The sequence below is a fragment of the Fusarium coffeatum genome (genome assembly GCF_003316985.1).
Source record: "Fusarium coffeatum strain FIESC_28 chromosome Unknown BRIP53273_contig_377, whole genome shotgun sequence".
Taxonomy (NCBI): domain Eukaryota; kingdom Fungi; phylum Ascomycota; class Sordariomycetes; order Hypocreales; family Nectriaceae; genus Fusarium; species Fusarium coffeatum.
Window position 1 is genome coordinate 77,970 of NW_022158166.1, and position 13,926 is coordinate 91,895.

A 13,926-nucleotide genomic window follows, 5' to 3' on the forward strand; every position below is an offset into this window, starting at 1 on the left:
ACAGTCAATTCATTCAGGGTTTGATGAATATTCTGCCAAGTACCAGAACGACGAAAAGGGTGTTCGTCATGAGCAAGCCAGGTCGAGTCTCCCTGGTAAAAGTCGATCCAGGTTTTTAGTTCTTGTTGCGAGAAATAACAAATCGCCGGTTTGGACGAAGGCGTCAAAGGAAATGCTGGCTGCAGACATTTAAGATCGCATCTAAAGTCGTGTCGTGTCGTCATGAATCGTCGAAGATAGTGAGGATATATCAGGTTACATATCCTCGTTGACCCAGTTCAAAGCGAACAATGGGTGTCGAACAGAAAAGCAAATTGATGCAACAAATTCGAGCAACATGAAAGAAAACAAAGAAATAACTGATGATCCTTCCCCAAGTCTCGCGAGAGAGATTACCAAAGGAGGTTGGCTTGGGTATATCCCTTGGGATTGCTGTGAAGCATTTCAACCGCTTATAAGTCGTCTTGTGTGGTTTCCCTCTAATGCTTTGTCGATATGCTTCCGAGTAAAGCTAATCTGAGCCAAAACGCATACTGTCAAGTATCCCGAATATCTATTGACAGCTGCGTGGCGTCGAAACGCCCTCTAATCGAATGAGGCAGTCGAGCTACTACTAGAGTGGTGTCCTGATCGCCTGCTGTGGCGATCGCTGTCTCGTGAGGATGTGTGACGGCTCTTGCGGCGGCGTGATGTTTCCTGGGCTGGGAGGCCTTGGACGATACCATTGCGAGCCAACATACCCCCGTTGACAGAGAAGTTGCGGCAGACCATGAAGGCACGCATGGCAGCGTTCTCTTGGGCAAGGACGTCAGATTCGTATGCAAGATCTGTCTGGTATTCGCGACCATTGACAAGAACCAGGCAAGTGTAACCGTTGTGATCCCGGTAGCATTCGTACATGGGGTCTGTCCATCCTCGACGCCGGCAGAGGCCTGTGCACAGTTCTGTTAGCAAAAAGTCCTTGTCTCAACAACCGGTGTAAGTTGGTGGCGTGAGAAACCCCCGCGGTCCATCCAGACTCAAGGATAAGCCAGATCCATGGAACATCGAGAAAGGACTGCTGGATAGTCACCACCTATATTTCGATGAGGTTTCACAGTCTTCCCTCGATCGTTCCATGCAATTCAACCCAGGTTGCACAAAAGCAAGAACAGTGGTTGCTCATTACTTCATGCGGAGAACCTGGGTTTACCCTGTACACTTTTTTTCTCTCGTCCGTCACATAATGTTTCTTAGAGCAATTGCCGATGGCGTGGGTGGAATTGGCTTGCAAAAATATAACGGATCAAATCATTATTGACTTACTCTCGAGGTACTGCATATAGAATCCGCCCATTGTGATGTTGATGCTGGTGGCGGTCACTTGATGGGCAGAAGTGATAAGTTGGAGGTCGGTTGAGATGCAGTTGTGGTTGCGCTTGAGTAAACAAAAAGATGGAAATCGAAGTTTATAAAAGCTTCTCTGGGGCGGCAAAGACGGTGGAGAGTATCAAGGACCCGAGAGGGGAAGTTGATATAAAGAAGGAATATCAATGGAGGAAACGCGACCAAAATAAACGCTTGTCTAGATCCAAAGGAGAAGACTGATGCCGAAAGACAGGGTTTAGCTCCGAAGACGAACTCTAGGATCGAGCGTTGCAGCGGGTAGAGGATGTGGAGGCAGAGAGATGTCAGGAACCGAATCGAAACTGAAACAAGCCTTGCAAGTCTTGGAGGGGTCCTGTCAAGTTTGTTCGGCTCGTGTTGTATCTGAAGCTGAAGAGAACCCAGGCGGCTGACGTACAAGATGAATTGCAAGAGTTGAGATGGGACGAAGGAGCAAGGTGGTTATGAAGCAGGATCCGATACACTTGAGAACGAGCACCGGAAGAAAAGGAAGAATAACCTTAGCTTTGTCGAAATATCCGTCTTGAGTAATACTAGGTACTGACAGCATGTACTTCCATCTGCTGCAGACGAGTTGAGCCGATAGCACGGCGAGACGTGTGTGCCTTTATTCCAGACAACCTATTAGCGCGGGACCGGGGGTGTCTGGAGACAAAGGAAGACGCGCGAATGGGGGCAGATGCAAGCAACGATGCGGCTCTCAAAAGAGTGTGACCCATCTTGCTGTGCTGGCCTACCTGGTTGCCAGTTGATCAAAACCGCTGGCGACTAGGCCACTCCACCGCGACACATGGAGGATGCAGCAAGCAGGCGATCTCTCTGATAAGTCTCAAAGTTAACGCCTTCGGCCACTGGCGTACCACCAAAGAACCTAGTAGGTTCCCATTTTTACTCTCAGTCATTGCTTTGCAGCTGGATCCTCTGCAGCGGGTTGTGTTCTTTTCTCTCTCTCTTTCTTTTTGTTTTGTTTTGTTTTGTTTTAATTCGATCATAATTGTCCCTCCTCTTCTCGCTAACAACGTTTTTGTTTGGCGGTCTCGGCTATGGCCTCTAGTTCAAACTTTGTATTGTTGAACGTGTTCGTTTGCCCACTTCCCCTCATAATGGCATCTCGAGGCCGATGGTATAGTACATGGTATGGCCAGGGTCTTTGTATTGTATCCGGCTGAGTACATAAAGACATGATGGCATGGTCTGGAATGGGGGGCGACGGGGCCAGTGAGGGCCCCGTTTCTGAAGCTCATGCAGACACGCGATTGAAGATGCATTGCTACATGGCAACAATTTCAACTTGCTTTAGCTTCAACTCAAGTGGCGAAGAGGAGATCACCGCAGTGGTCCAAGGCGGGTAATCCGTTTCTCGCTGTCAGGCCGGACGTCTGAAAAGACCGAAAGGTAGACGAGGGGCAAAATAGTCTGCAGCCGTAAAAGCAGCTTTTAATAACGTTAACGTCCGAGTATTGGATATTGGATCCAAGACAACCTATGCGTCCTGGCTCAACACCATATCTTGACGTCTGAGATCTCTGCTTTGGCGGCCACTAATGCACAGCGGCCAGACCTCCAAAGTACTACATCCGTACCGTGTTGTATTTGTGCAGTACTGCCCTGCCCTGCCCTGAGGCTGGACGATGAGGTGCAGCGAGGGGCAGCCCACTCTGAACCCCTCCTCTCCAGCGCCGAGAGCCCCGGTGGCCGGAGATGCTGCAGGACCATCGAAGTTGTCCATCGTTACCGCAACTAATTGGAAGCGAAAATTCTCAGGGTCGAGATTGACATATGCCAGGTTTGTGTTTTGATCCTCACCAGTCGCGCGCGAAATGGACGGCCGTTTTGAGCGGCCTAGCCTGAAGACTAGAGTGTCGTACTGGGGCCGAGTGACAACGACTCATTGAAAGCGGGCCACGTTCTCAACTTCATGTGGCGGTTACTACCTTGGGCTAATTCGTACGTAGAACAACAAGATCGTGAAGCGCGCATGTTTTTAAAGCGAGTATATCAAACTTCGAAGAGACCTTATGTGACCAAAACGGGCGGCTGGCACTGCTGTCACAAGAATTGGTAAGAACCATACTCGGAGTAGCATCACGAGTATGATAGGTGGCAGGGTGAATCTTTGAGACCGATGCTATCGAACTCTTAGATACGATATCAGCTACAGTGCCTCACTATCGACTGGTCGAAGATGGTCAACAACCAACTTTTGCAAGGCCATGTGTCCTGAGAGATGAGTATGGCCCAACGCTGATGGCACCCGAGCTTCCTGACAAAGACTGTCTGTCCACATTGATGGATCTTACATACCACTCCCCCAAGACCCAGAGAAAGGGTCGGTGAAGCAGCGCGACGACATGCAGTGCATGAACAGTATAGTCAGTGGCTGGGCTTCTCAGCAATACAAAGCAGAGTCCGGTATTGCTCATCGATCCCTGCCCACCATACCCTGTGCCATGCATCCACAGGCGTGGGTGTGGGCGCCGTTAGGGCTGTCTCCAGCACGCAGCAAAAGCAAAGAAGTCTCTAATCCATAACTCGAATGATGAGAACGGTGAAAGTGGCACAGTTGATTGGAAGATGCACATCAACTTTTGCTTGAATGTCTCAGCAATAAAGACGGGGCTAGGACTTTTGCATCCATTGAAATGGTGTGCACAGCGGGTGTTTGGTGGTTCGAGAATGCAGGATACCTTATGGCATTCGAGAAATTGGATGACAAGAGGAGTCTCGTCTCTCTGGTGTTGGTGTTTAGGTTAGGTAGTAGGTACAGGTACCTATTGACCTCCACTACCTAGGTACTGGAAGCCAGCCTGGAGCTTCGATAGGCCCGTACACTCAAGGTACCTTCCGAGATACGGGCTAGAGAGGCCTAAGTCGAAAAGGGGAAGGTACCCTGACGTCCGAACGCTGTCCTTGCCTAATCGAAAGTAAGCTACCTGCCTACCTAGATCAGAGGAAGCAGCTACCTCTACTCTATACACCAGGAGGGGTATGTTATGGAAATGGATGGTAGGAAGAACCCCAATAGAAAGAAGCTCGAGGTAACGACTAGGGCAAGGTAAGGTGCAGCAGGCATAGGTAGCTTTCGGGTCAGCCCCTACAGTACTAACCTCATGCAAAGATGTGTTGGCAATGCTTTGAATCAAATAAAAAACAACATCAACAATAATAACATTGCAGGAACTTTACAATGGCGAGACACAACTACCGACAAGCTTGTCAACAGCAAGTACCTCTAATACCTCATTGAGCGTCTCACCTCACCTCACATCACATCACCTAATTATGCGTAAGGTGAGGTGGCCGCTTTATGCTCCCTCCATGTCGATTTGACAAACTTCATTCCATCCGCAACAGCCATTGATTGACATGACGGCAAGTCATCTCACAATGCATGCGGAATTTAATTTACAGCATCGTGATTACCGAGGTCCAGCGCACATGCTCACCGTGGATGTTTGACCCGGTCCTTTAGGTTTGTTCTTTGACTACCTAGCTACTAGCTAAGTCCAAGCCAAGCTAACGAAGCTCAAAGAGAAGAGCCCCGTCTCGAGAACAAAAGATTTGCCAAGCATCTGCAGGACTGATATCAAACTGCGAGTCGCGACAGGGGTGTTGTTGAATTCAATTGAAAGATTATGGCCTTTTGTGGGCTTTGTGGAGGAACCAGGGTACCCCCCCTTGCCCTCCAACATGAGCCATGACCATGACGGAGCTCGAGCTTTTAACGTCGAACAACGATTCGACAATTCGAACTCTTCCAGAATTCTGTCTAGGATGCCGCTAGTTGGCTCTGACGTGCCAATTCTAGACAGCCCCATGCCATGACAAACATCGAATTGGAAAATAACCGTTGGAGATTCTTCTTCCTTTGCGAGTTCGGCCGGCCCCAAATTTGTGGCATCCATACCTACCTACCGATTTGGGGCCGCGAGTGTTAAAAACAAGAGCACCTTATCGTTTAATTAGGCGCCTTATCAATCTGGGCGTATCGCCTGCTGTGATGCATGCGGAAGCAGATCAATGTGCCAAAGACACAGCGGTTAAACAGCCAAGGCAACCAGCAACAACAGCAGGACATGACCGGCTCTAAAAAGAAACAAGAAGAAAATACATCAAGGCAAATAGTCTGTGGGCATGTTGCTGCGGTTGGTACCTACGAATAGACTTATGAAACTCCACAAAAAAGAAGAAGAAGAAAAAAAGAAAACATTGAAGGAAGTTGGCCCCAAGACCTAGACTATAGATGCACCTAACAAGTTCCACCTACCTAGGTACCTAGGTGGCCAAGGCTGCCTTTCTTCTTTTGTCACCCCTTCTAAGAATGAATATGGACCCGGAGCGGGGCGATGGCCACAGTGGTGAAGTGCCGGCGATGATGGACTATGACGATGAGAGTGAGAGAGTGAGTCCGCTACTGTACCAACCTTGCATATCTTGCTCGAACTACATACCGCATACATTGTTGAGCAAAAATAAAGTTACATGGTACTGTAGTTGGGAGACTTGTCCCGTGGCAGATTGAGTTCACTCCAGAACTACGACTCTTGTTATCTTCTCGTTGCGGTTTCCGGCGGCTAGACCAAGCGCTTCGTGTTCAGGATGTAGGTCGGCTAGAGAACGTGCAAAAGGATCCATCATGTTGGTATGTATTGATATCGCGGTCTGCGGGAAGCCCCGTCCAACGGGGATCAAGGAAGCAAGACTGGACCTTGGAGGGCAGCAAGACCATGTATCTTTATCTTTACATGATCCAGGTTTCTTGGCCACATTGTCACTTTTTGGGGCCAATATACTTACTTATTACTTCTTAAAGATGACTACTTAGGTGGCTATAAACAGCGTTACTGAACAGCAAAAATATCAACAAGATATAATAGGGTCGAACTCGCTTATACCCTGTCGGTCGATCCAAGTGCTTGGGCCCCTTCATCGATTCATCGAATTCCGCCCTGGCCAAAATTATGGCACAAATCACTGCACCAGAATGGAGTATGCACCTGTGCCTGTAGTGCAATCCATGGTAAAATACGTGGAACTAGCTTGCCGAATGTGTGCCGGGCCAGGTCAAAACAAACTACTTGCGGTCAACAGCACGCACGTTATGTTACAACTGAGACATGATCGTGGGGTTGTCTTACATGCCTGTGGTGCCTGCTCTCGACCGTTGAAGGACCCTATTTTCTCGTCTCCACGCTGTTCATGGTGATTGGACAACTCAAGGGGGTCAATAAAGTTATGTTTATCGCGCTTCAAGGTACGGATAGTTCGATTGTTAATGCGAGGTTTGTTGGCTATGGTATGTCGTAAGAGAACATCGAATTCTTGCAAGGGCAACAGGCTTGTAAGAGACTTGTATTCCGAAAACCTAATCCATTTAGATGATTAAGTGCCCCCAAGTGTCCGCGTGCTTGAACTACTGTCATAGATGTGTATATGTCATCAATTCGATAACGGGACTATCTCTTGAACGAGGAACGAATTGTAACAAAGATACAGCATTGCATAATAAGTTTTCGATGCTTAGAAGTGACGGTTATCTTCCCTGTTACCGAAACAGTTCCCGGATCTCGCTGTTGCGAACTCATCGAAGTAAGATACATGTTTGCTGCGCTATTACTCTGTCATGCTTGTTATTGACGGTATGGTATGGCACATTCGAGATCATTGTGACTTGTGAGTTGAATCCGCTTGTGTTTTGATTTATTCATTCATGCATGCATGCACTGCGGTGGATGTTCATGGATGTTCATGAATGTTTGTTTGTGCGGTATCTCAAGAATGTAGAGTAAGTAGCACAGTTTGTCATACCTTGACGGCGCAGGTGCCATGTCGTGCTTTGGCCACTCGAGTTTGATATGTCGAGTATAGATCATCTTTAACAAGGCAGATCTTCGTGCACTGCAAGCAAATGTATTTAGAACTTGACGCATACGCCCTGGTTATATATGGTAACATTCTCACTTACAGAATCATCCAGTGACTGGTAGACTCTGACAGCTTGGAGGCCGTCATCTCTCGTGTCTCATATCTTTCCCCAAGCCTGTCCACCTGGCGCTACACAAATGCTAATTTATCTAAAAACCATGCTTGTTTGAAAAGTAATTCTGCATGTCCTCCACTTTGTGCTGTGGAATAACATAAACTGGGTGCACAGTGGCAACGCGATCCTCTTCGTCAAAGATCTGCTCCCCCTCCATATAAGGTGTTACAGACCAGGAATCGCCCTTGACATCCGCCTCGTGAGGACGAGCAGCACTCAATGTCCACCTGTGCTGCGCTGAGCTCAAGCCAGAAAGTACGTAGCACGTGTGGTATGCGTCCGAGTACCTGATTGTTTGTTGAACTGGAGTTAGCGCTCATTGAAATTCTTGAATGCAGGGCTACGGAGTGGCATACTTGCTTGGTTTGTCTCTCAGACCACCCCGCTTAGACTGATCTTGACAACAACAAAGAATGTACCGGATCAGACCGTCGCGACTGAAGAGGCTATCCTGGGCCGCAGGTAGTGGGCGGTCACCTAAGTTGGCCTCTTGCCCTTCATGTCCCGACCCGGGTCCGTTGAGCGCGGCCTCGATGAGGGGCCAGCATCCTCCGACCCAGTGACTGTAACAACCGTCGACTAGCTTGTTTGTGCGACCCGAGAAACCACCCTCAGGGGCGTACTGACGAGAAGATAGCCAAGAGATGAGCAGTGGTACATTGAGATGCCTAAGAGCCCGGATGATCAGGGCTAGGTTAGCATGCACCGCTTTCATGTCAAAATCTGAGTGGACAAAGAAAGGGAGAAAGACATACCGCGGGATGGCTCGATGTGGAGAATCAAGAATTGAAAGGCACCCAAGAGCGCAAAAGGCATATGCACCGTGTGCTTCGATGCCCGGCTTTGCCGACACGCCGCCCTCGTGCGTTTGGCCTGTTCAAGATGGACGATCAGAGAGGGAACCACAAGCGTGCAGGGCTTCATGCGTCAGCATCACTTACATCTGTGTACATAGTCGGCAAGTCCTGCAAACAGACCAGTGTGGCCAGCAGATCGTGCGGGAGAATCCTGTGATAGCTCAAGAGGGAGATTGAGCAGAGAGATAATGACGGCCGCACAGTAGGCACCCCTGCAATTCTGTCAGTATGCGGGTTGATACGAAGCATCGGATCGTGGATTTGTTTCTTGATGGTTCACGACATGATAGCAATCGGGTTACGGGCCTCGATCGCCAACATGACATTGCAGAAGAGAATGCATGGTGCAGTGGTACAGTATGCACATACCTGACGTCCTCCTCGCCGCCCAGGGCCATCTGGAACCCTCCATCAGGCTGCTTGAGCGAGCATAGCCATCTCCACATGGCTCGCCGGTCAATACATTCGTAGGCGTCTTCACCGCCGACCAGAGCCAGAGACAGGACGGTTGCATAGGAGGTGGCGAGATGCGAGGTATGTCCGAAGCCGCCAGCGAAGCCTCCATCTGGGTTCTGCATAGGTAGAACAGTATCAACAAGTCTCTCCCGGTACGCCTCGACGTCCTCTCCTAGAAGAACTAGAGCAGAGAGACACCAATAGAAGAACCAGGGTCGGCTGGGGTCAGCGGATGTGAAGGCGGCAGGTAATTTACCCAGCTGCTTATGCAAGAAGTTGACATGGCGACGGCGGTCCAGGTGAGGCAGACCGTGGGAGTTGCATTGCTCGTACTCTTCGCCCTTGAGGTAGGGTAGCACTTCGTCTATGGTGTTGTCCTGTAAACGAGACGACTCTGTGGGTAGGCTATCGCGGATAGGAGGATCAGTGGTGAAGAGTTGAGGAATAGAGGGTTCCAGTTGCACCCCTGGCTGTGGCGCTGTTTCTACTGAAGCCATCCTGGTGTTTGGTTTCGGGTTAGGTTTGGTGTTGCTTTTGATAGTAGTAGTGTTGCTGTTGCTGTGTGGGAACAAAATGCGAGGACGAGGACGAGTAAGACGAGAACGAGCTCTCATCACGCAGCGGGTTATTTGGGGAAACCCGTTTTCTTTTTATCGTCGTTGTATGGGCAGCATCGACTTGACAACAATGAATCTTTTGGTTGATATTGTTCTTCAAGCCATGGCATATCGAATGCCATCCTCACCCCCACTATTGCCAGGATATGATATGCACGTGGCGGGGTAATTCTCTTTGTCGGTTACTTTAGCACCAACGGCATCAATATTCTATGAGCTTGTTTGCTTCGTTTTCGTTTTTGCTAGTACTTTTGGTAGTACTTGTATTGTTTGACGCTTTGATCTAGTAATGATCTTTTATGAAATCATTAAACTCAGAGAACAGCCATGAGACCCAGTACTGTACTGAGAATGGAGGTTAAAACAGCTGTGTATACCCTGAAGCTCTTGAGTTTATCGATTAATGAGAGTCAACTGAGATGAGACATCGCCAGATTTCTCTCGGAAATATTGAGAGATGCTCGGTGGAAAGAAGTCAGCTAAAATTATAGAACCCGTCCGCATTCATTTCTTATACTGTCAAAATCAGATCTCGAGAGAAACACTAAGCTACTCATGGTTCCACATCAAGCATGAGAGAACAAGCTTCATTTAACGACCTCAACGTTACAATACTAGATTTATACTGAATCAAGATATATATATATATATATAAATATATTATTGATGGGTCACGCCCAGTAAAGTGTCTTTCAATCAACCAGACTTCCACTTGCCTCACTTCAAACCAATACACCGGGTAGGTGAACGCCATTACATAGACATAGTTGAACCACCAAAAGGAGTGATACCACCTTAAGACCTAAGGTTAATGTAAATTTGGTATATAGCAGACTGACCAACATATATCTGTCTCGATGAGTTAAACTACCCAATGCAACTCTCTTGATTCAACAATCCTGCACGGATACTCACAAAACAACCACTTATAAGATCAGATATCATAGAATGTATCACCATACAGTCAGAAATATGACATCTGAACATCAAACACACAAAGATAGCAGTACACGATAAGGCTTTTATGAGAGATTCGTTGGAAGCCTAGTGAGCATGAGGATCTTACAAACTGGGGCGATCAGATCAGAAGATCAGATAACAACGGATCCCGACAAATCTTACACGGAAAGCGACTAACAAGATGTTGCAACAGTTGCCAGCAAGCTCTATAGCTCATACAAAACCATTGTCCAACCAAGTTCTGTACACGCCATCAATATCGGACCGAAACTACAGTAGAAAATTCTTGTTAGCACGCTTTTTTCTTCTTTTTCTTTTTCTTTTTCTAGAAGCCAACAAGAGCAAAGTCTTGTTTTGTTGAAAGCATAGACGCCCTCAAGTACCGAAGCTAAGAAGCATCGCTGCAACTTGACAACACAGCGGAGGTATGTGTCCGTATCCCTACCGTAGAGGTATTGACCAGCGGCGTCCATTAAAGATTGACCATGTTTGATAAATAGATCCGCTACTTTGACTAGTGGGTGCAAGAGTCTCGGTTTCAGACGGCTCAGTTTCACACTACCTATTGTAACTAGGTGCATATAGCTACACACAGGCTTACATCAGGATGTAATCTATTATTTGCGCATTTACGAGTACTGCAGCGGATATACGTACACAAACAAAGTGAGACAAAAAGAAGGCTGCAGATCAAATGCGAATTATTTGTTGAGTCTCGGAAAACGAAAATTGAATGCCTGGTGCTACATTCGGAAGTCGATTGATATGGTCTCGAATATCCGAGTTCTCGACCGAGCCTTCTTCTTGTATCCGAACCGACGACAACCCCCAACCTAGACTAAGGGAGACGCTAAGAGTCCAAGAGTCTAAGAGAGCGGCTAGTGGGGCACTAAGGAGGATCATTTGAACGAGTGTAATTGCGATGAACTCTTTTGCGGTGATAGAACCGAGTGTAGATATATGCTATCCTACGGTACCTATATATGAACAGTCTATACTGAAGTCTGCTTCACAAAACCCAGCACCAGGGTCTTGGTTTAGGAAACTAATGTGAACGAGAGCCTAGACAGAGGTGTCATGGTTTCTCAACGCGACAAGCTCAGAGTTGAGCTACAATGGTGCCGGGCTTGAGACAGTCTAATTGCTATGTTCCGCTGATAACCAGGCTTCGTAATTTAGTCATATCAACATGTCAACAACTCACGAGTTGTGTTGTACGTACAGTATAATACAGTACAGTACAGTATCGTTGTATTGTGCGTGCTGCATTCGATGTGCCGGCTGGTCTCCCGACTTCCCAGCTGTCATGTCACCCAACAGTAGTAAAGGGCCGACCCGAGGACGTGTGTGCACTAGATCAATTCGTATTTGCAACGAAGCTCTATTGTACGCTGACAGATGCTATTTCAGACTCACTCAATTCTTCGCGAGAGGGTATCAAAAACTTGTTCTTTGCCTGAGACAAATCCCAAGACATTTTCTTTGGTGGAGAAAGAAACCGGAACTCAAAGACCGGCTTGTCAAACCAAACCGGTCCGGGACATGGCATGGCATGGCATATGCACGATATCGACCATCATGGCATGGGTATGGTACAAGGACATGGGTATAGAGGGCCATCGTACGGATAGAGATACTAGTCATCAACATCGTACTGATTGAGTATCATACATACCCTTTCCATTGATCAAGTCGATCGGCTATGTTGATGTACAATGAGATAAAAGACCACAAGTGAAAGGCTAGACTATCAAATACAAAAGAAGGCCTCTGAAAGTCATGTACTATGTATTAACCCTATGACTATCCATATAATCAATCATTGAGACATCAGAGCCTCACTCATTCTAGTGCCTCCAACACCAATGTCCCCCGCGCTTAATTAGAACCCATGGCCATGCATATTCTACAGCGCAGTGCATTTCCAAGACACAAGTAATAAGTCTTGCTGTGTCTCTCCTCTGTCTTAGATCCTTGAAACCAAGCGGTTTATCCTGCTGAGTAAGGAGGACGTGGTCGACAACCTCGGCCTTTTTTAAAAATTCTCCCCAAGGGTATCCGTAACTCGTGCAACTATTTTACCGCTTTCTTGTTTCTGAGCTATAAGTCTAGTGTCATCCATCCCGTCTACTAGTGTACCTCCTATGACTTTTCTTCTTCTTCTTTTCCTTCTGTGCCATTGAGAACTTGGATTTCTTACATAGAAACTATACTATCCATCCATATACACATATTGCTTGATACACGCCATGGCGACCCCCTGCAGCAGCATCATCCAACAGCTCATCCGTACCGAAGAATCAGAATTCAAGGGCATGATTCGTCATATATCCGATCACAACCAAGATCAGACTATTCCATCCATCACAACCATCTCCAACCAGGCCCGAGTTTATACTTCATCTCTAGGCCAATTAGACTCCCTCCCTGCAGAGCTTCTCCTCTCTGTTATTGATCTTCTCGATTTCCAATCTCTGTCCCGTCTCTCGCGAGTTTCTCTCCTGGGCAAATATGTCATAGAGGATCTGCCAGCCTATAGGGACGTGGTTGAGCATGCTCCCGAGGCGCTGGTCGCTTTGGGACAAACTCATCTGTTGAGCTATCATCCCGCCACTCTGATTTACTCTACTCTACGGCAGAGCAGATGTGTCTCGTGCTTTGCTTTCGGCGGGTTTCTCCTTCTACCCACTTGTGAGAGGGTTTGTTTCGAGTGCCTGTATGAGAACCAGTCTCTTCGAATGACTTCTCCGGCCATGGCGAAGCAATGCTTCGGTCTCACAGATCAGGATCTCGAGCGGATTCCTGTGATGCACAGTGTCCCTGGTACCTTTGGTCTGAGGTTCCAGTTCGCCCATAAACAGGTAGAGCACCTGGTTAGTGTTAAGCAGGCAAAGAAGCTTGCGCTGGAAGTACACGGCTCAGCCGAGAACCTGGCCAAGTTGAGACCGACATATCGCCCTGGCAGAGTATCAATGAAAGATGCTGCTGTATTCAAACACTTTCACGAAGCTTCACTGGACCCTCCAGGCTGTGATCTGTCGAGACTGCCCAGAAAGGCTGAGGTAGTGGAGGACGACTTTGGTGGCATGGCATCAATCCGGTTCCCGTATCTTTCAGACTCTGGTACCGAGAAAGGAGTCTTGTGTCAAGGATGCGTTGTTACGTATAGCCATTATGTGCAGGGCATGCTCCCCCAGCATACACTCTCGCAGCTTGTCCCAGCTGATGTTGGACCATATCGCCCACTTCTCGCGTTATTGACTCGTTTGTGGTCCCAAGAAGGCTTCAGAGAGCACGTGCATGAATGCTATGGTGTACGACGCCTTCTGGGTATGTGAGTGAGTGTCACAATTAGAAGGACCCTCTCAAGCCATAGGTCATTTGCAATGAGCTTCCCGGTCGAATCAGATTCATCTTACGATCGTATTATCTCTTCTAGCTGATGCCCGCAGGTCCTTTACGACCATATAGGGCTATCAGTTCTCTAACCTACGCCTCCCTCCTTGTATTGTTATGGCCATTTATGCTCAATGTGTCATGAGGGAAACTCCCCAAAAGCCCATTAGTATTTACGATTAGCCAGCATGTTTGTGGTTTTTTTTTTTTTTTT

The 13,926-nt window shown here is 47.7% G+C and overlaps 3 protein-coding genes across 3 annotated transcripts; 1 reads left to right on the forward strand and 2 right to left on the reverse strand.

Moving 5' to 3' along the window:
- Positions 1 to 585: 585 nt before the first annotated feature.
- Positions 586 to 1,336, reverse strand: FIESC28_11257 (uncharacterized protein; the record flags this gene model as incomplete). The annotated part of the gene is made up of 2 exons (XM_031165384.1): positions 586 to 932; positions 1,306 to 1,336. 2 exons carry the CDS (start codon positions 1,334 to 1,336, stop codon positions 586 to 588), a joined length of 378 nt encoding a protein of 125 aa, XP_031010573.1.
- Positions 1,337 to 7,460: 6,124 nt separating this feature from the next.
- FIESC28_11258 (uncharacterized protein) lies at positions 7,461 to 9,236 on the reverse strand (the record flags this gene model as incomplete). Its single annotated transcript, XM_031165385.1, has 4 exons — positions 7,461 to 7,713; positions 7,846 to 8,299; positions 8,368 to 8,495; positions 8,653 to 9,236. 4 exons carry the CDS (start codon positions 9,234 to 9,236, stop codon positions 7,461 to 7,463), a joined length of 1,419 nt encoding a protein of 472 aa, XP_031010574.1.
- A 3,329-nt stretch (positions 9,237 to 12,565) lies between these two features.
- FIESC28_11259 (uncharacterized protein) lies at positions 12,566 to 13,654 on the forward strand (the record flags this gene model as incomplete). Its single annotated transcript, XM_031165386.1, has 1 exon — positions 12,566 to 13,654. One exon carries the CDS (start codon positions 12,566 to 12,568, stop codon positions 13,652 to 13,654), a length of 1,089 nt encoding a protein of 362 aa, XP_031010575.1.
- Positions 13,655 to 13,926: the final 272 nt, after the last annotated feature.